The 13124-nt window shown below is 56.9% G+C and overlaps 1 protein-coding gene across 1 annotated transcript in view; it reads right to left on the minus strand.

The window, feature by feature from the left end:
• The window catches only part of LOC144732240 (uncharacterized), a 31915-nt gene extending 19304 nt beyond the window's left edge, over window positions 1-12611 (minus strand). Inside the window, exon 1 of the mRNA XM_078613638.1 lies at window positions 12394-12611. Within this exon, the coding sequence (XP_078469764.1) occupies window positions 12394-12408 (15 nt within the window). The 5' untranslated portion in view covers window positions 12409-12611. The remainder of the gene's footprint in view (window positions 1-12393) is intronic.
• Window positions 12612-13124: the final 513 nt, after the last annotated feature.

Genomic DNA, 13124 nt, shown 5'->3' on the forward strand with positions numbered 1-13124 from the left:
CGGTGCCACTGCCGTGCGTGCCGCGTGCGGTCCGTTTCCACCCAGGACACGCCGCTTGCTGTTTCATCTCGCCGTGAGCAGACAGAGAGGCATCATCCATTATTAAAAGAAACACAATTAGACAGCAGCTTTGAGGTGGGTCGATAAATCCGCACACACTCACAAGACAAAGACCCCCACCTTCCTTTCGCCTTAACAGATCTTTGGGGCGATTGCTGTTAAGCGAGCACCTATGAAGGGCTGGCTCGGCACACGAGGGGGTGGGTGGCCAGCACCACGCCCGGCCGCCCCCCGTCTCCTCTCGTGGCGATGTTTACACGAGTCACTCTCAAAATACATTCTCAGGTCGGTCACGTTCACTCGCATTAATTGTGATGGTGACCTAAGGCAAGAGGCCCACAATGCAGTCGTTTTTCTTCACGACGCATCGTGGCCGTGCGCTTTTGACGCGAGTCGTTGGATGTGGCCATGCTGCTGGACAACTCTCTTCAGGACGCGACCGCAGCGGATGGACTGCATGACCGAGGGGGTGGACTGTGACCGAGGGGGTGGACCAAGGGGGTCGACTGTTCAACTAAGTGGGCGATTGGTAGGCCATACACCCAGCTCAAGCAATGGGTGCAGTTGTTTTTTTAAATCACAGTCGCCGTGCGTCGCACCCAAAGGCCCTAAAACGCCAAGCAGCGAACAACAAACGGCACTCGTCAAGTAAAGTTTTTTTCTCTTTTACGGAGCAAGGTCATAAAGAGACGATGGGAGGTCCCACGGCGGGGCAGTGCGACGAGCGAAACGGAAAGAGAAGCGGTTGAACGTTGAGGCACTGGGTAGGAGGCGCGGCTTGTCCCGAGCGGTGAGCCAGAATGTTTAAGAACCGTGAGGTGGCCGCGGAGATGATGGCTCGGGACAGGAGGACTGAGTGGTGGAGAAGGAGGAGCGGGAAGGAAGTCCGCACACGAATGGGAAGAATGCCAGGAAGGAGATGGCAATGTTAGGGGCATAAACTACTCAACCTCACTGCCATTCATTTAGTCAACAGCCGACTGCCCATTGAAATTCATAACCTATTTAAACAAGAGCGAGATCCGAGACGTGAAATTCAGTACAAAAGGTTATTACCATTCTGTGACATTTGCAGGTAATTGTAAACGGTGTGCGGTGGAGGAGGAGGAGGAGATCGTATAGTTGGAAGCGAGGCTGTGAAGCTCGCTGGGGTCGAGGCGGCTCCCTCTCTCCCCGTGTCCCCGCGGCGTCGACGGGAGCCGAATGTCACCGCCGCCGCCGCCTCCGGCCGCCCACACACCCGCCATGCGTGCCGATTTCCACCGCACTCGCCTCTCACTCTCGATTTCCTGGAATATCAGCAGCGGATCGCAGTGCCGTGACCACGATGCGATGGAATGTGCCGTGCGGCTCTGTCGTGTGTATTGAAAAAAAAATCCCTGCCCGCCACCAAAAATACTTTTTTTTTTATTACGTTTTACCGCGATGCGTCTGGGCCACCGCCGCAGAGTAGCGGTCGGCACGCCGGACTGGCGATCCAAATGACGCCGGTTCGATCTCCGGGCGCGGCAGTCGAAACAACAACAATGCAGAGGTCTCTTCGAGCCCTCCCACCGCCGCCACCGCCGCCGCCTCTGCCCCACCCAGCGGTGCGAATCGGTTTGGGGGGCCGCAGCTCGTCGACCGGCAGGTTGCGTGCGTGGTGGGGTGAGGCGCAAGGTGCTGCCACGCCTCTTCAAATAGATCTGGCCAGAATGGCGCTGGCAAGCAATTGCAGGGGCTGCGCCTTTACTTTGTGTCACCTCTGCAGAGTTACAGGTGGCAATGTACGCAAAGAACATTGCGGGTCCTGGGCTTGTTGTTTTACCGCGTGCTGTAATGGTATTTACGTTCACGACTTTTTTTGTCGCCAATTGTTTTCCCAGTCGGGACGGCTGCCGCTGTGTGGCTGGGTTTCGCAATCGGCCGCTACAGTTCAAATTCCAGTTGGGCGTTGGACAAAGTCATAAAATATATTAACCACTTTGTGGATCGTCCTCCACTGTTGCTGTTTGCAAAAACCGGACCATGCCATGGGAATGTGGAATTTCCTATCCCGGCTCAATGCCTCCAAAAACGAGAACGAGCCCAGCCCCCGCAATCTGAGGGGTCCCTGAGTAACGGTGGAAATTCCACATTCCCATGGCAGGGTCAGCGTAGCGAGTCCCACCTGGTGAGGGAACACTGCATGCTGGAAAGTGCCTCAGGGGTGGGCCTGTCATAGGAACGTGGAATATTCACCAAGGGATCAGGGCACACGTTAGAGACGAGCAAAATTGTATTGTTTGACCGATTAACATTTCTTATCTATGGGACCTTTATTCCCAGTCTCAAAAATTATGAAAACATTTGTTTAGGTTTTACCCTATCTGGCAATAAAACGGGAGGTGTTCAGATCTATTTTGGTGTTTGAACATCTTAACACCTCCTGTTTTATTGCCAGCAAGGGTAAAACCTACTCTCATTTCTTTTCATCATTTAACATTTCTTAACTTATTCTTGTTATTTTCTTTGAACCTATCTACGTGACTTTACCGAAAGACTATGAATTCCTGCAGCCACGAAAGCTTCAAGTCAAGATGTCTCAACGCTCGGCGAAGTCGGTGGAGTTCTCTGCCCTCGCGTTTGCTCACCGACGCGCCTCTCGCGACCAACAGCACTTGGGGAGTTCTGCCGACTCGGGGTGACATTTCCACGTGGAGTATGAACTTTGCACTTTGGACATAAACAAGCGTGGTTAATTTATTTTGCATTTCTCGTTGCTCTGCTTGCAACGTTGTTGGGGCCTCGTGGCATCACGAACACGGAGCCGCGCGGGGCCTGCTGCGACCTGCTCTCTCATTCGCCCTCCTCCGCTCGCTCGGCTCTGCTCGGATCGCTCGCCTCGACCCGCCTCGACCCATCTCCCGCGGTCGTCACAATGGCTCCTCCAACAAAACGCCGCTCAGATAAGAGAGCCACAAAGCCACCCGGTGACCTCGGTCAACATTTCGCTGAAGTATGTTTTTGTTCGTGGTTTATGCGGATTTTTTTTACTACATTATTCTTTTTAGAGGAGTAAAAGGAGAAGCAACAACCACTTGCGGGTGGACGGCGGTGGTGGCGTTCGTGACGAGCGAGGCGACCGGGCCCCCTTGAACTCCCAGCCCCCCCCCCCCTCGCTCTCGATGCTGGATGTCGCCCCGTGTCCGTCACGCACTCCCTGCCAGTGGCGCGCGGGAGATCCACGAGATCCTCTCGGGAAGATTGCCTCGTTTGCGACTACACCAGCCGAGTTTGCCACGTGCTGGGATGTGCCGTCACGATGTCGTGAAGAAAATATTAAATATTGTTGCCGTCGTCTGTTATAGAACACGTTGAAGCAAATGAGGAAGAAAAAAAACTGAAAGAAAACGCGTGTCGCTTACAGCCAGGCAAGCGGACAGAGACCACGGCTAACACGACCGGCGAGTGGTATTTGAACCGGTCTTGGGCATCGCCCCCCTCTAAACTAACCCGCAATGACCAGCGGGGTGAAGTATGGTCAAAATGTCATGATCAACACTATCTAGGGAGACTTGCATCCAACAGCGGACTAACAAGGGGCTATACATTAAAACTAAACTATAAACGAAGTAATTTATTGTACCAGGTAAGGACCGCTGAGCTATGTAGCTCTTTTTCAGAAGCGACCTGCCCACAATTGATAGCTCAGTGAAGTGGCTTATCGTGTGGAAAGTTATAGCAGACAAATACTCTAAACGCGTGTTTCTAAATATGGAGGGAAAACCGGAGGACCCGGAGAAAAATCTACTCGACCATTTGGAGAGAGAGACGTGCAAACTCCAAAATACAGGCGTCAGGGTCAGGATTGAACCCACGACCTCCTGTATACCGGGCGAGGTAGTTAACATCTCACCACCGTGGCACCCCGACACTCGGGTTGGAGACAACAGGTCCCCACTGCCGTCAAGACTGCAATCGTCTCCGCTCGCCATTCTCGGCCATTCTCTAGCCACTGCTGCGTCAAGGCACGGAGTGACAGGGTCACATTCTTTGCTGCCCCAGACGTGCCAGTTCACACACACACACGAGCCGATACCGCGAAGTTGAGTTCACACACAAGGGGCTTTCATGTCGGTTTTGGCCCAGAGCCCGAGTTTCTGTGAAGTTGTAACTCGCGGGGGGGGGTGTGGGGAGATGTGTGTTCAGAGTGCCACCTCACCCCACCCATCCGGCACGGAGCCTTTACTCATCCCGCTCGCTTGGCACAGGGCCCCGTAGTTGCCCCGTTAGCCGCCGCTGGGAGGTAACTCTCCGCTGGGAGGTAACTCTCCGGTGGCAGGCAACGTATCGGCGTCGAGCGCGAGCGCCCACGATCTCGCGGTTAACCCGGAGTGAGGCCACAGAGACTCCCTGCTCTGACGAGCAACGGCATCTCCGGTGGCAGTCACGGCCGGAAGTGGACACTCTACATGCCGATGGCAGCGGACAGACTTTGCACAGGAGGATTGCTGCCGACTTCGCACAAAGGGGCCCTCGCGTTATAGACCCCACGGCGGACCATTGGGTTGCTGTTTAAACACGAGGCCTTCTGGTTGGGATTCAAGCGACACAGCTTGGCGAGAGCTAAGAGCCTGCCGACAGGCAGTGCCGGGTTAAGCTAGTGCGGGGCCTGTAGCATATGTTATAAAGGGGCCCTAAGTAAAATAAAAAACATAAATATTAAAACACACATTTTTTACTTGCATAGTAAAGTAATTGTATTTTTTCATTTGCTATACAGCCAGATAATACGACAAATCGCTAACCTTAAACACCCAGTCGTTCATAAAAGTTGAAGGCAGTATAGTACTATAGTAATAGAGCAAGTGCAGAATCACTGAACCGGAATTTATAGCTTGAAAGCATTTATCGCGGGGCCCTTGAAAGTAGGGTCCTGTATAGCACACGTAGCTACTCGTGCTACGAGGATCATCCGGCACTGCCGACGGGTCGTGCGAGTGCGCTCGGTGATGAGGCAGTGTGGTCAGCCTCGAGCCAGCGAATAAAATCCCGGCCGAGCCGCCCGGTCGTTCGTGCGGGGATTCACCGGAGCGTGCCGCCTGGCTGCACGGCGGATATATCAGTGACCCCGGCGGCACCGCCATTCGCAAGAGTCGTCCCCGTTCGAGGGCCAGCGTCGCGGCCCAAATATCACGCAGTGGTCGAAACCTGCTCGGCAAGCTGACAAGCCAGTCCATTGAGAGAGCCTTCATTTTGTGGGCAAGGGAGTGGCAACGGTGCAGAGGAACGTGCCGAGGGGGGGGGGGGGGGGCGAGTGCTGGGTGGGTGCGCACGGAAGCACGCTCGTATGCAGCACAACCTTACATTTCCTTTACGTAAAACAAATTACGTATATAATATATCTTGAAATGACTTTTTTCCGCAAATGCTACAGGTTCGGTAATTGGGAGTGGCAAGCTGTGCGTTGTGACCAAATCACCCGCAGTGCGCACGGCCTCGTCACATCTCATCAGATCCAGACTGCCGGCGGGCCGGCTTTGCGCCCCGAGTTGTGCACGAATGGGCAACGAGCGCGGGTCCCAGGTGTTCGGGGCTGCGTGGCAGCGCGGTGGGCAGCAGGCAAGCAGTGCAGCATCGTCCATCGCTGTGCTGAAACGTCGTCGGGCCCACGGCGACGCTCCCTCCTCCCTCCCCGAAGCGCGTCGCTGACCGACGTGGTGAAATACGGTGGAAATAAACAGCGTGCAAACGGTCTTCACCGCACACACACCACCCTGCAGCTGTTACTCAAGTGCAGCGATCGGACGTTGGTGTAGGAATCTCTTTCTAGTAGCGCGTTGCGGAAAGCAGATAAAGCAGTGTGCCGCTCTCATGGTATTCAACCGACGCGGGCCGTTTCGCGGTGTCGCACGTTTACTGGAAAGGAGGAAAAATGACGCGGCAGAGCAGAAGGGCAAGCGAGGGGCGGAGCGCGGCCGCTTGGTGCCTTGAGGACACAAAACAAAGCGCGGCCACGCAAGGACGCGTCCGCCGGCCTGCGCTACCACACGGAGGCCCTACCGGTGGCGTCCTTCCCGCCGTCGCGTGCCCCGAGCGGCAAGACGCGTGCGATCATCGCTGCCTTCGTTGCCCATTCCCGGACCAGTTACGAGATCGTCTTCCCCGTCTTCAAGGTCCTCGCGGACTCGACCCCGAACCCACCGAGCGCGTCGTCATGGTCGTGCTACTGTGCAGCACCGCCGACGTGTTTCGGCGGTGCGAAACGTCGGACGCCGTGCGGAGAAACACGCGGCAACAACCCCGCCGCGCATCGGAGAGCGAAGGCCTTCTCCTCGCCACGCCGCGTCGACCGTCGCTCGATGGGAGGTCGCTCCTTCTCCGCTGCTGCACCTGGTTGACGGAATTCCCTCACCAGAGTCGTCTGCACTGCCAATTCATCCTCACGGTCAAGTTCACCGAGCTCCTGACCGACTGCTTATCCCGACAAAAACATCTTCTTTGTCATCCAGACGTCACCACAGCCCTCTCTACCCTATCTGCCACAGACCTCCCTATCCTGCCCCTCTTGAGATGAGGTAGCATTAAGACACCTTACAAATCCGATTGTCAACATAACATCCCATGTGATTTAAAGAAGGCCGTGTGGGTGTGAAGCCTCCGCTCAGTGCGAGAGCCAAGACGCTGGCGCGTTGGAACAGGAGGCCGAGTGGCCTAGGGGTCAGCATGCCCAGCCACTGACTGAGCCAGCGAGGGCAAAGTGGACTACTCACAAAAACAACCTTTCGCTAATTTGTTAAACAAAAGTCAAAGGGTTTTCCCCACCGAATGCGACCAATCAAAGGAGTAGGAATAATCTCTGATGGCAGCCTCGAGTTAGCGGTGGAAATTCCACTTTCCTATGCTGACCAGTGTTGCCTTCCCATCAAGCGGCACTCATTTTATTCACCCACGAAAGATGATGATGGGTTGAGTAAAACCCCAACCGGGATTTGAACACTCAACCACCATCAGATGAGACCAGGCGACCTCACCGCACGGCAGGTACCCCCCCTCAGGTCGCAGGCAGCGGAGCAATGACTCAGCTGGCAAAATACCCACAGCCAGAGCACAGAGCGACTGCCGCAGAAAACCACCAACTCGCATCACATGGGAAATGCCCCCGTGGCATACATTCATTGCAGGAGCGGATTTCCCCCCCCCCCCCCCAATATTTCTTGGCCCACATTTAACATTTTAAAATGTTCTGCAATTACAGCACGGCACAATAAAATACCCGATGGGTTAAACACCTTCGCTTGCTCATTTCTGCCGCTCTCCCTGGGGTCTGGAATTCCCTCCCCAGTCGACCGTTCTGCAGACCCCCCCCGCCCCTGTTTGAGTAGACACTCAGTCTCTAGACACTCCGTCTCTAGCGAGCCTGCAGGCCAATGGTGGAATCATTCACCCATCTCCCGCAATTACATAGGTCATTGGTGCCACACATGAGTCCGTGTTTTTTGTCTCGTCTGTAGTGTCTCACGAACCGAAGGGTGCCACAGTGGCGAGATGTTAACTACCTCGCCTGGTACACAAGAGGGCATGGGTTCGATTTCAACTCTGATGCCTGCTGTATATTTGGAGTTTGCATGTTCTCCCCGTGATAGTGTGGATTTTTCTCCGGGTTCTCTGATTTTCCCTCCACATTTATAAACACGCGTTTAGGGTATATGGCTGCTATACATTTCCACTTGATAAGCCACTTCGTTGAGCTATCATTTGTGGCCATGTTGCTTCTGAAAAAGAGCTACATAGCTCAGTGGGCCTTACCTGGTGAAATAAACTAAAAACAGTTAAGTTTAGATTCCAAACGCACCGATACTCGGTTTACCAGTCGTCGTCGTGGTGTAACAACCCAACCAGAGACCCCGTGCGTCTCTGCCGGACCGTGCGTGAAGTCACCAACCTAAAGGCAGTATATGTCAGTAGGAGGCAGTACACCAGCGGAGCGCACATATAGCCTGTCACACCCCAAGCAGGCCTCCTCTGAAAAACATCTTTTGAACCCAGGGAGGTGGTCTAGTAAAAAAGAAAATCCGTCAAACTTCACCGCAGAGTGAAAAAACGTTCTAACGCACGGTCGCATTTCTCAGACACAGCCGGCATCTGACTACCACCCTTCACATCTTGTTTGCTCAAGGGGCGAATATTTTATAGGTCGGAGCACCACTGGAACCCCGTGCGCAAATGCCCCACCCCCGACCCGTGATTAAAACGCCAACAGGGTCCCTCACCACGCGATGGGGAAGCGATGACCTCAGCCAGGTCAACAATGACTGCACGAAAACACCACCCAGAGCCCTTTTGTACTCGGCTCTGTCCAACCCGGGCTTGGGCAGCTTTACTCAACGGACAGCCACGGCTCGTTTCCTCCCCCTCTTGTCCGCGAGGCGGAGGAGTGCGCAGTCTCGTCTCCGGGAGACATGTGCGAAAAAGAGCTTCACGGCTCATCGGATTCCTCCACTATAAATATTTCGATTCGGACATTGGTCGACCAGTGGCCACAAAACGTCTCTACCCGCAAAGGTTTTGCAACGCGGCGTGTGGTCGTGGTTGTATGCGTGCCCTTCCTGAGAAGGCTGATAAAGACAGAAAAGCAGAAGCCTATTTAAATAACTCGCGCTGGTCATGAAATTTGTGCCAATTGCATCCCAACGTGCAAATGAACCTCCCACGTGTGAGCGTTGGCAATTTTCGCCGAAATGGCACGAGCGAGTGTGGGCGGACGGGTGCAGCCCGACTCCCGGAGCGTGGGCGGGGGGCGATGGGGGTGCGCGTGGCCCCCTGCGGGTGCGTGGGGCCGCGGTTGACACCGCCACAAACCCGGCCCCGCCCCTGCGGGCGCGCGTGCGGAAATCTCGCGGCCACCGCCGACAAAGCACTGGGCACCCAGGCATGGGCCCTGTCCCCACGGATAACAGTCACGGTTCAACAACAGCAGTCACGGTTCAACAAGGGCACTGCGCTCGCGACCAAGGGAGGGGAGTAGGGGGGCAGCGCATAGCACATAAGAACCCGTCCACGTGACCTTGATTCCTGGCCACGGCTAACATCAGTGGCGAGCGATATCCGAGTCAGTCTCGCGCCACCTCTCCTCCTTCATCGTCCCACGCCCACCGGTGCAATTGGGGTGGCCGATCCTTGCTCCGGGACCTACCTGGCTCATCACCGAGCCCAGGCTCGGGGCTGTTGCTCCCGAGTGCGGAGACTGGTCGCCCAGATGAGAACCCTTGAATGCAACGACGACTCCATACCCGGGTCACCAATACAGAGGGAGAGTCAATGTCAGGCTACTCACGACGCATTCGTCTGACTCGTTAACCACCTCAATGTAAAATTATAGTTTGCTGCTCGACATCCATATCGGCCATGTAAAGAACTTGTGTGGTGAAGTATGTTTTTATTTGACCACTAAGCTATGTAGCTGTTTTTCAGACGCGACCTGGCCACAAATGCTAGCTCAACGAAGTGGCTTATCACGTGTAAATTTATAGCAGCCAAATACTCTAAATGCGTGACGTTGATTCTAAATGTACAGGGAAAAACTGGAGGACCCGGAAAAAATCCACGCCATCACGGGGAGAGAGAGAGAGAGAGACGCAAACTCGAAATATACAGCAGGCGTCAGGGTCGGGATCAAACCCACGACCTCCTGTAAACCAGGCGAGGTAGTTAACATCTCCTAGCCACCGTGGCGCTCAACTCGCCAAATGCCGCCCATGTAATGGGCCAATGGCTGCGAACGGACGGCGACATCGACGGACTCGAACCTGGCCCCGACGAGCGAGCCGGGCACGCAGCTCGCGACACGGAGCGGCGTGTGGCGGCAGCGCCGCAGCGAGACCGACACAGCGAGAGAGCCGCACGCTGGGCTCATCGGGAACGGACGCGCACCTCCGATTAGCACGGCTGGCTACGTACGGTGCGAAAGAAGTCCAACGTACGTACATACGAAGCAGAGAGGTGACTCCTCCCGCTGGCTAAAGACCGTGGCACTGGAAGGACAAAAGCTCGATTGTTGTTTCCTCTAAAGTTGCTAGAAACCGTTCTTGTAACGTTATGTCATCCAGGAGGTTTAAGGTCAAAGCATCAAACACACGGACCCGTGACCTTGTGTTGATGCGGTTTTTTAAGAGATTGACGTCAAAGCCAAGAGAAAGCGGGCGAACGCCACTCGGCGTACGGAATGCGCTGCGCACAACATCGTCGTCGTTCGTTTACCGTGGGCACGGTGCGGCAGCCCAACAGGAGTGGAGCGTGCGATTCCAAAGTTCAAGTCACCCCGCACTCTCATCTCAGAGGGCTTGGCTAATCGATCGGCAGGTCTCGTGCGGCGGCGTGGCGTGTGGGTGGGTGCCTCTTGAAGGACTGAAGAGGCGGCCACGAAACCCCCTGTAGAATCTCCCCTCTAGCCCCCTCGTGTGCAGGCCCCTTCCGCCAGCAGTGGGGCGAGTGAGCGGTTGCAAGGCTGCGCCTTTACCCCATTTGACAATCACTCCGCGATACACAACCACGCACGTGTAATCACGTGCACAGCCCAGTGTCAATCCACTGCTGGATGAACGTCCCCCCCACCCCCAGTCCGTGCTGGTCATGGAGATTGTTGGAGCATACTTCACCACGCCGGGCAGTGGCGGGTTGGCGGAGGAGGGGGGGGGGGTCCCAAAACATATTCAGATATCCAGAGCCGTCCCGAGGGTACACAGCGAATGGGGGCGACCGCCTCGGGCCCCTCGCTTTGGGGGGAGGGAGGTGGGCACGCTTCGACGTCACGGTGTCAGATGCCATGCTTCTCCCGGTTTAGTTTGAAGGCGTTGGGGGGCCGCCCACGCAGTGGGGTTTACCCCGGGCCCCGCGGGGTAGAATTCCCATCGCTGGGTGAAAAACACAAAAACCCCGTCCCGTGATGGACGGCCCTGCAGACATCCCTCTGCCGCTCGCGATCGAACGCGGGGAGCCAGTCTCGAGTTCGTAGGGAAGTGAGGGGATCATCACTCCGCAACCGCTCCACACACCACACAACTCCTACAGCCATAGGCTCGTACACACAACAACAACAACCGCCATTCGCCACTAAGTGGCGGTGACGTCACCACGACGCCTGTGCCAGGCTAGGTGCACCTTGAGGCCACGTGAAGTGTCGAACGCCCGCTGGCAGGAGGTCACGGGGCAGTCCCAGGTGCCACGGGCGCAGGGGGAGTGGGTGGAGCAGGGGGAGTGAGTGGCGCAGGAGGAGTGAGTGGAGCAGGAGGAGTGGGTGGCGCAGGGGGAGTGGGTGGAGCAGGGGGAGTGAGTGGAGCAGGGGGAGTGGGTGGAGCAGGAGGAGTGAGTGGAGCAGGAGGAGTGAGTGGAGCAGGGGGAGTGGGTGGAGCAGGGGGAGTGGGTGGAGCAGGGGGAGTGAGTGGAGCAGGGGGAGTGGGTGGAGCAGGGGGAGTGGGTGGAGCAGGGGGAGTGAGTGGAGCAGGGGGAGTGGGTGGAGCAGGGGGAGTGAGTGGAGCAGGGGGAGTGAGTGGAGCAGGGGGAGTGGGTGGAGCAGGGGGAGTGAGTGGAGCAGGGGGAGTGGGTGGAGCAGGGGGAGTGGGTGGAGCAGGAGTGAGTGGAGCAGGGGGAGTGGGTGGAGCAGGGGGAGTGGGTGGAGCAGGGGGAGTGGGTGGAGCAGGGGGAGTGAGTGGAGCAGGGGGAGTGGGTGGAGCAGGGGGAGTGAGTGGAGCAGGGGGAGTGGGTGGAGCAGGGGGAGTGGGTGGAGCAGGGGGAGTGAGTGGAGCAGGGGGAGTGGGTGGAGCAGGGGGAGTGAGTGGAGCAGGGGGAGTGGGTGGAGCAGGGGGAGTGAGTGGAGCAGGGGGAGTGGGTGGAGCAGGGGGAGTGAGTGGAGCAGGGGGAGTGGGTGGAGCAGGGGGAGTGAGTGGAGCAGGGGGAGTGGGTGGAGCAGGGGGAGTGAGTGGAGCAGGGGGAGTGGGTGGAGCAGGGGGAGTGAGTGGAGCAGGGGGAGTGGGTGGAGCAGGGGGAGTGAGTGGAGCAGGGGGAGTGGGTGGAGCAGGGGGAGTGGGTGGCGCAGGGGGAGTGAGTGGAGCAGGGGGAGTGGGTGGAGCAGGGGGAGTGGGTGGCGCAGGGGGAGTGAGTGGAGCAGGGGGAGTGGGTGGCGCAGGGGGAGTGGGTGGAGCAGGGGGAGTGGGTGGAGCAGGGGGAGTGGGTGGAGCAGGAGGAGTGAGTGGAGCAGGAGGAGTGGGTGGAGCAGGGGGAGTGGGTGGAGCAGGAGAATGACAGGAGATGTGAATGAATTCTGCAGTGAGGGAGGGTGACTACGGTGGTGAGGGTGCTCGCTCCGCCACTCACCCCGCACGCCATCATCCTCGCGCGAAAAAACTTTCTCTCCTCTTCTGACGTCAAACAAAACCCCCAGAATACTGAAATAAAAACTCGGCGACGCAAAGTGCCTCTAAGATCCCGGGCGCCTCCTGGAATGCCGAGATCCCTTTAAATCCCTGAGCAGCACGTGGAGGGTGAGGACGAGGAAGGGGCGGCAGCTGCTCTGCGGCCACGGCGCGCGGCGATCCCCGTGTGTGGAGGCCGCGCGTGCCCGGCGCGGCTTTTATAAGCGCAGCCCCGCCCCGACGTGGGGCTGGTCCCGCCCCGAGGCGCACAGCGGCGGCTCTTCATTGGCTACTGCCTTGCGAAGAGGCGGGGCCAGCGGTGGGATATTGTGATGTGTGTCTGTACCGTGTGTGTCTATGCTGTGAGTGTCTATGCTGTGTTGTGTCTATGCTGTGTGTGTCTATGCTGTGAGTGTCTATGCTGTGTGTATGCTGTGTCTATGTTGTGTGTATGCTGTGTGTATGCTGTGTGTGTCTATGCTGTGTGTATGCTGTGTGTGTGCTGTGTGTGTCTATGTTGTGTGTATGCTGTGTCTATGCTGTGCGTGTATGCTGTGTTGTGTCTCTGCTGTGTGTGTGCTGTGTGTCTATGCTATCTGCTGTACGCATGCGAGCGGAGCAGTGTAGCGGTTCGCGCTGCGCTACGAACCCGGCGACCCGAGTTCGATTACCGCTCACGGAAACCAACACCAG

The sequence above is a fragment of the Lampetra planeri genome, chromosome 42, assembly GCF_965212315.1.
Source record: "Lampetra planeri chromosome 42, kcLamPlan1.2.h2, whole genome shotgun sequence".
In the NCBI taxonomy this organism is placed as follows: domain Eukaryota; kingdom Metazoa; phylum Chordata; class Hyperoartia; order Petromyzontiformes; family Petromyzontidae; genus Lampetra; species Lampetra planeri.